The sequence below is a fragment of the Littorina saxatilis genome, linkage group LG3 (assembly GCF_037325665.1).
Source record: "Littorina saxatilis isolate snail1 linkage group LG3, US_GU_Lsax_2.0, whole genome shotgun sequence".
Lineage (NCBI taxonomy): Eukaryota > Metazoa > Mollusca > Gastropoda > Littorinimorpha > Littorinidae > Littorina > Littorina saxatilis.
This window is the reverse complement of record NC_090247.1, coordinates 52,001,740-52,010,662: the sequence shown is the minus strand read 5'-3', so window position 1 is coordinate 52,010,662 and position 8,923 is coordinate 52,001,740. Positions and strand designations below refer to the sequence as shown.

The 8,923-nt window shown below is 41.7% G+C and overlaps 1 protein-coding gene across 4 annotated transcripts in view; it reads right to left on the bottom strand.

Annotated features, from left to right (window-relative positions):
- Nucleotides 1-4,323: 4,323 nt before the first annotated feature.
- Nucleotides 4,324-8,923, bottom strand: part of LOC138962608 (uncharacterized) — a 37,284-nt gene continuing 32,684 nt past the window's right edge. For all 4 annotated transcript variants that reach the window (XM_070334482.1, XM_070334484.1, XM_070334481.1 and 1 more), the window contains one exon: nucleotides 4,324-8,048. In XM_070334482.1, coding sequence (XP_070190583.1) covers nucleotides 7,354-8,048 — 695 coding nt within the window. In that variant the 3' untranslated portion in view covers nucleotides 4,324-7,353. The remainder of the gene's footprint in view (nucleotides 8,049-8,923) is intronic.

Sequence of the window (8,923 nt, the reverse complement as noted above, 5' to 3'; positions counted from 1 at the left end):
CTGAGAGAGAGACTGAGAGAGAGAGAGAGAGAGAGAGAGAGAGAGAGAGAGAGAGAGAGAGAGAGATGAAATCAAATCAAATCAAATCAAATCAAATCAAATTTTATTTTACGAGGGTTGTGGCATAAGCAATATAAACGAGCTTCTTTTCAACCAGCCCTCGCCCAGAGAGGGACTATTCTAATCTTAAATACATATATATATATATATATACAAACGTAAAACAATTACAAAAGATAAGCATGAGAGTAAAAAAAAATTAAAAAAAATTAAAATTTAAAAAAAAAAAGGCAGAAAAACTATTCACATGGCTATATACACGTTGTAGGCTATACATTCATTCTTGCGTTATGAAACACTGATGCTTTATGGACAGATATGATCAATATGAAAATAATCAGAAAGAAGTCTTCCATCACTGTGACTTTTCGTAATTTGACATTAAATGTAATGAGAGGTGTTTTTTGAAAGTATTGAGACTTGTTGGGACTCGAACTGATTCCGGGAGAGAATTCCACAAAACGCTGCCAGAATAAGCTAAACTTGATTTAAAGAGATCTATCCGCGGAATAGGGACGTTGAATTTTCGGCTTGGTTTGGCTTTAAATTTTGTAATGAAAAAGAGAGAGAGAGAGAGAGAGAGAGAGAGAGAGAGAGAGAGAGAGAGAGAGAGAGAGAGAGAGAGAGAGAGAGAGAGAGAGAGAGAGAACAGAGGCGCGCAGAACAGCAACAAAATAATTCCAGTAACAAAGTGCTTCTGTTGATACATTGAATACCAACAATAGAACAATTATATTTGTTTGTTTGTTCGTTCACGGGCTGAAACTCCCGCGGCTTTTACGTGTATGATCGTTTTTACCCCGCCATTTAGGCAGCCATACGCCGCTTTCGGAGGAAGCATGCTGGGTATTTTCGTGTTTCTATAACCCACCTAACTCTGACCACAGGCGGAAGGTATCGTCCACTGGACTACTACTATCACAGAAAGACTACCTTCCGCCTGTGCTCTGACATGGATTACAGGATCTTTTTCGTGCGCACTTGGTCTTGTGCTTGCGTGTACACACGGGGGTGTTCGGACACCGAGTTGACTCTGAGAAATAAATCTCTCGCCGAACGTGGGGACGAACTCACGCTGACAGCGGCCAACTGGATACAAATCCAGCGCACTACCGACTGAGCTACATCCCCGCCCCAGAACAATTATGTGAAATGGAGAATAAAATCGAATTGTTTCCAAACTAATTTTACAGCTTCACATATATCTAAGGGGGAAAAACACACACAAATAAACGAAGGAAAGAGCAAACAAGGAAGGAATCAGTGAATAACGAAGTACTCTTTATCTGCTGACCACCGGTACCAACAAATCCAAGTAATCACTACTTGTATCGCTTGTATTTTTAGAACGCGTGAATTGCAAGTTTGTTGATTATGTATATGATTTCGGTCTGACTCTTCTACGAGGACGTGTCCAAAAAAACGTGTTGTCATCGTCAGCGCTGTGTGTCTGTGTGTGTGTGGTGTGTGTGCGTGTGTGAGAGAGAGAGAGAGAGAGAGAGAGAGAGAGAGACAGAGACAGAGACAGAGAGACAGAGAAACAGAGTGCCAATGCGCGTGCTCGTGTGTGTGTGTGAGTGAGAGAGAGTGAGTGTGCAGATTTATTTAGTAGGCCTACCCTGTTGGAACTGAATCTAATCGTGTAATCTACCACATTTGTACTTATGATGCTCATTACATTTAGTCAAGTTTTGACTAAATGATTTAGATGGGGAATCGAGACGAGGATCATGGGTGTATGTGTGTGTGCGTGATTGGAGCGATTCAGAAAAAACTACTGGACCGGTCTGCATGAAATTTCACATGAGAGTAATTCCTGGGTAATTCCCAGCTTTTTTCTCTCAATTTTTTCGATAAATGTCTTTGATGACGTCATATCCGGCTTTTTGTGAAAGTTGAGGCCGCACTGTCACGCCCTCATTTTTCATTCAAACTGATTAATTAAAATTTTGGTCAAGCAATTTTCGACGAAGTGAATTGAATTGAATTTCACCTCGGCGGCGTACTTTGCTCATTTAAGTTGTCATTAAAATCGAATTTTCACTAACAGATTGCATCGTATTCCTCAATTTCTCCTGATTTCAAAAAACATATACATATGTCATGTTTTCCATAGAAATGTGCTCAGAATGAAAGGAAATAGGTTTTAAGTAAGTACTGCGTTCGCGCGCTACGCGGAGACGAGCGTGACCCGTCTCGGTTTTTTCGGTATGGTTAGTCCAGCCTGTCTTAATTAATATATTCTCGGCGATAACTGTTTGTTGGTGTCTGTAACTTTGATGCCGACAGCTTGACTAAATGGTATCATATCGCTCCACGCGACTTGTTTTGGTAATTGTAATTGACTGCAACTGTACAGTAGTTAGTATCACTAGTATGCAGCACTTTGTTAACGTAGCTGTGCTTAAAATACGATTTAGATTTAGGTTTAGATTGTGCCATTTATGTGTTCACGAATTCAACCCCCGTCTCTCTCCGCTTCTTATGTCGGTATGTATGGATCTTCTTCTTCTGCGTTCGTGGGCTGAAACTCCCACGTACACTCGTGTTTTTTGCACGAGTGGAATTTTACGTGTATGACCGTTTTTTACCCCGCCATTTAGGCAGCCATACGCCGTTTTCGGAGGAAGCATGCTGGGTATTTTCGTGTTTCTATAACCCACCGAACTCTGACATGGATTACAGGATCTTTTTCGTGCGCACTTGGTCTTGTGCTTGCGTGTACACACGGGGGTGTTCGGACACCGAGGAGAGTCTGCACACAAAGTTGACTGAGAAATAAATCTCTCACCGAACGTGGGGACGAACTCACGCTGACAGCGGCCAACTGGATACAAATCCAGCGCGCTACCGACTGAGCTACATCCCCGCCCGGTGTAGGATCCGGTCCGGTCCCCCCTCTGAAGTAGTCCCCCGGGGGACCAATTCGTGGCAAAAACTGCTCTACAATGGTCCTCCCTTAGACATACAGCCTCGTTTTCGACTGGTCCCCCTGGGCGATTTTGGTCCCCCCTCGCATCCAAAATAGGCCTCCTCTCGAACTGGTCCCCCTCTTTTCTAACCAATGTAGAGCTATGTCAGTATTTATTTTAACTTTATTGTTATAATGTGTGTCAACTCAGTAGAAAACGTGACTCTGGATCTCTCTCACTCTCGCCCCCCACACTTTCTCTCCTCCCCCCAGTCTCTCAAACACACACACACACACACACATTATGCACGCACGCACGCGTGCACACTCACCGTCACGCACGCACGCACGCAAACACACACACCTCTTTCGTTATATGTATAATTATTTTCATTTTTGTACAGAGAATTTATTCAAGATGATCTTGAACTGGGTGAAGGTTACAGTGTCAAATCTAAACTTTTAAAAGTGATTTAACTTCGTAGATTTGCCGTTCTATGTAGCCTATACTTTTGTTTTTTATTTTCTCTTTTTTGTTTTTTTGTGGAATGAGAAAACGGTCGCCACGCTTCTTGACACGTCACGTGACTCGTGTCAAACATGCCTATAATTATAAGTACACGACAATTCATTCCGTCAGCCAGTCTTCGTTTTTCATTGACTATCATCATGGACGACACTCTGTATGACAACGTGTTGAACTATTTGAAAAATGGCACTTACCCTCTGACCGCGAAAGGGGAAAACCGTGATGTGACTAAAGTTAAAAAGAGACAGTTGAGAAAGACTGCTGCAAAATACCCAATTCGAGAGGATGTGCTCTACCACGACGGAATCCTCGTAGCAAAGAGGAGCCGGGTTCCAGAGATAAAAAAAAAGTTAAAAATAAATACTGACATAGCTCTACATTGGTTAGAAAAGAGGGGGACCAGTTCGAGAGGGGGCCTATTTTGGATGCGAGGGGGGACCAAAATCGCCCAGGGGGACCAGTCAAAAACGAGGCTGGATGTCTAAGGGGGGACCATTATAGAGCAGTTTTTGCCACGAAATGCTCCCCCGGGGGACTACTTCAGAGGGGGGACCGGACCGGATCCTACACCGGTATATGGATCAAATATGATACTGACTTCTATTGCAATACACAAACACAGACACACAAACACGCACCAAAACACAGAAGCATGCATGCACACAGACAGACACACGAACCATAACAGAAACACACACACACGTAGGCAGATATACAGAAAGACAGACAGACAGAGATACAGAAAGACAGACAGAGATACAGAAAGACAGACAGAGATACAGAAAGACAGACATACACACACTATAGGCTCGCCAGCTGGATCAACAAGATTTAACATTTTAATATGACAACACAAATTCTTCAAAATGTACAATACCAAACTGAAACAAACAATAACAATGTAAACAAAAACTACTTCCACATTTATCGATCTGTAGGCTCTGCATCTGTTTAAAGAAACAGGCTATATATCTGCTTCTACACTGAATAAGATGGTAATTTATTTGTCTCGCAACATAACTCTTTAGATCTGGCCTCAAGTTTAGATCTGAGCTTAATTCCAGTCCTTTGGCCTGAATTTTGCATTCAAACAGTATTTGAAACTATGACCGGCGAATTCTTATATTTCCTTCACTTGTATTTTAAAATGTATACATTTGAAATCAAAAACCCACACAAAAACGCCACCTTGAACAGTTTACTTTCCTAAAAAGAATTCCAAACAGAAATTCTCTGTTTTGGGAGTGTAAATAAAAAAAAAGCGCTTTATATAATCACACAGAAAAAAGGATAGTCTTGATCTGTTGCTGCATACAAATGATTATTATACATTGAAATCTCATTCTTCTTCTCCGTTCATGGGTTGAAACTCCCATGTTCACTCATGTTTTTTGCACGAGTTGGTTTTCACATGTATGACCGTTTTAACCCCGCCATTCAGGCAGCCATACGCCGCTTTCGGGGGATCATTCTCCTTCAAAATCAACACTGAATGTAGCTGAGTTATGGTCAATTCCACTTATGTAAATGACAATGTGTGTTCCTTAGTATCTAACCTTTAGAAGTAAAGACCCCAAAAATCAAGAAATGATCAGGCTAAATCAAGAAAGGCCTTTATACAATAAGTATACACAATAAATGTACAGATACAATTTATGTTTTACACAGTAAATGTACAGACACATTTGCAAAAACAACAGTTGTTAACTTCAGATACTGAATTATACAAAAGAAACTATCGTAAATATCAAATAATGAAGAAACATTATTCATCTATAGACCAATACGACTGCTCATGCTCGGTATACCTATGACGGATTATAGTGCGTGTATTCAAGATCAATAAATCATAGCAAATGAATAGTTATATTTTTTTTAAAGATAGCAAAGTTCTTAGTATCCATACCCTCCCCGCAAAACAAAAAATACATTGACTCCGTCAAAATCTGTACCAGTATGTACACTACAACACAAAACGTTGCACGTGTGTGCCATATTTACATGATTTGATAAAAACAACAATTTACACAAACATCACATTACTCACTTTGAAAAACAAAACAGAAACACCAGCAAAGTTTCAAGATGTTTGAAGCTTTCATTTTCAATATTCACCACAAGTCTGAGTATTTAGAATAACAAAAATATTCAATCAAAACTTATCAATAATACAAGCACAGCCTTAGGGGGAAGCTGAGGATGGTCATTTCAGACACACAGTGACAGTGCCCCTACATCGTATTTGGAGGTGGCCTATTGATATCATGACGGGTATACCTTGCTCAAGATAATTGACAAAGGAACAAGAGAAGGTGCCCTCTTGTTATCTATACAAAATAAATATATAAATAAAATGTTAAAAAAAAACAACAGTATCTATAGTCCCTGATATCACTTATATTGTTAATTAAGCCCTTTCAGAGCTTAACTTGATGCCCACATATATACATTAATATACACTACAAAATTACATTTATGCCCTCGTACTTAAAACTAAAACTGAAAGGTTCTGGAAAGTCGTTATAGCCTCAAAGTAATTTCTGTGCATGTTTCACATACAAAATGCAACGCCTGCGCGTGCAGGTTTTTCCTTGGCACTCAACACTTCATTCCAAGCGGCTCTCTTACTCTTGAGTATTTCACAACTCTTGACCATTCCTTAATTCTTCTTGACCTTAATCCCTCTACTTCCTCCTAATTCAAGTCTTATGAGCACAGTCATGCTTAGCCTGAAACCGATTTGTCAAGAGCATTTATCAAAACACGTACTCTCTCCAATGTCATTCAGCCTCTATCAAATTCAAGCAAAGTGATACCATGTTCAAATTCTCAGAATCAAGCTCTATTGGCCTTAAAATCTAAATCACTCTACTCCCTCTTCCTCAAATTCAAGTCTTATGAGCACTGTCATGCTTACCTATTCAAGCCCGCATTGACTACAGACTGTCCACCCTCTGCTTTAACTTCTTTTCTGGCTCGTCTCCTGCTTACTTCTCTGAACTCCTCACCGTCTATTCTCCAGCAAGACAACTCCGTGCCTCTTCTGACTGCCGCATCCTCACCATTCCACACACCAAAACCAAAACATACGGACAACGCACTTTTACTTTCTGCGCACCCACACAATGGAATTCTCTCCCCTTAATTCACATCCGCCACTCTCAGTCACCCCAAGCATTCAAACGAGCACTTAAAACGCACCTCTTCAAGAAATACAACCCCTGATTTTGTTTTCTCAGTCCATCAGTAGGCTACATGTAGTGTATTTGTTGTTTTAGTGATAATGTGATAATGTATATAAACATCTAGCGCTGTTTTCAGTATTGTTGATAACATGTTCTGTTTGATTAAGGGTATTCAGCTGGTATTTCCTTGTTTTCACTATCTATTTTATTCATGTTTTTATTACTTAGTTAGTGGAAGAATCTTTTGTAATGTATGTTTGATGGTGTATGCTTTTAATTAAGCGTTGCTGAATACGAATGTAGATGTAAATGCTTGTATAACTGTATTTTAAATTTTAATTGTCAAGCGCAAAGAGCATAATTGTAAAGTTATGATGTTGCGCTATATAAATGCTCATTTATTATTATTATTATTATTATTATTTTAACAACAGCACATGGTCTGAGGTTAATTTTGTTGGCGCATTCTCTCCAGTATGATTTAGCCCCCATCAACTAAAGACGCAAGGCAACTGCTGAACAGAAGCGGAAAGAATAGCCTGGGGCAGAAAGCGATGGAGAAACGTCGTCAATGGTCTTTGCTCTGCTGGGGGCAAAGGGCCCAAGTAAGTAAGTAATTCCAAGTAAATTGATACCATGTTTAGGCCGACTTCACAACAAAACCAAATTTACCCAATCTCTTCATCCCCCAAGATAGTCCTCCGAAGCTGTTCCTCCCTAAGCTGCTGGTTACTGGCACAGCTGTTGCAGAGACCCCCTTTGCTGCTGTTTCCATAGTTAGAACAGGTGGTGTTCATACACCTGCTGACGTGACGACCCACCACTCGGTTGTACGTCTCGTCTAGAGACTGCCCTTGCGACCTCACTGCGACACCTGGCGCCGACTCCGGGGTGGGATAGGAAGGGGGAGGGACGGACACCTCACCTTGAGGGAAGGACCCCAACCCCAACCCTGACCCAGGGAGTTCAGCCGTCCCGAAAAGAACCTGCCTACCTCCGCCTGGCGTGACAAACGTCGCACCGCTCGGGGTGATGGTGAGCTCCTCAGCGTACGGGATGTTGACAGGTGTACGCCTTGGAGACGGGGGCATGAACGTAGCGCTCTGTGGTGGAGCGTTAGGAGCACCGACAGGAATGTGTGCAAGATACTCCTGGTAGTGCTTGAAGCACATGTTGCTCTGCTTGGGGTCACCGAACATGTTGCAACCTGCCGCTCTGCAAAGCTCGCCCTGTCGCTTTTGAGGGATGGGGACATGAAGGAACGCTTCGGGCACCCTGATGTTTGCGGGTGCGCTTTGGGGTAAAGGGGAAGGGACACGTCTGTTCACTTGCTGAACGTAGCGTCTCTCCTCTTCTTGTTGACCTGCAAACAGAGAAGAATGTTTTGTTAGAGTTGAAATTTGGAAACAGTGGCTTTCAAATTCAGTTTCTGATTTAGCGGAGTTATTTATACTAATTATAGTGTGTTCATAATGCATCACAAGAAGAAAACAAGAGGCGAAGCCATCAAGGCTCACGTAAGAAATCGACAAACAGTAACACAAACTCAATCACTCCGTCACACACACACACACACACACACACACACACACACACACACACACACACACACACACACACACACACACACACACACACACACACACACACACAGTAAGCATAGGTGAAACTGTGCAAGAAAGCGAGACACTAGATCTGCCAACTAGTCTCGGCCCGCTCACAATAACAATGACCGAGACTTTCAGTAATTCCTTCGCGTGACGTCTAACCCTCTTACGTCATAATGTGACGTCTTCAAATGTTAAAGTTTCTATCATACACGTCAAACACTTTTGACCGAGACGTAATCTTCTTATGCGAGCTTTATCCATAGACTCGGAAATGTTAAAGTTTCTATCACACACACACACACACACACACACACACACACACACACACACACACACACACACACACACACACACACGCACGCACGCACGCACGCACGCACGCACAGACAGACAAAAGTTAGCATCGCATAGGCTACACTTACGTGAGCCAATGAGAAGAAAAAAAGCGAAAACAATCTGAAAACACACACACACACAAGCACACACTCACTCTTTCTCTTTGCTCCTGAAACAAACACCACAAATAGACCTAATGCAGATCACAAAAACACAAGAACACAGCCAAATAATGATCAAAACAGAAGCATTCACCAAAAAGCACACCCCAAAAGCCCCCAATAATAAATTA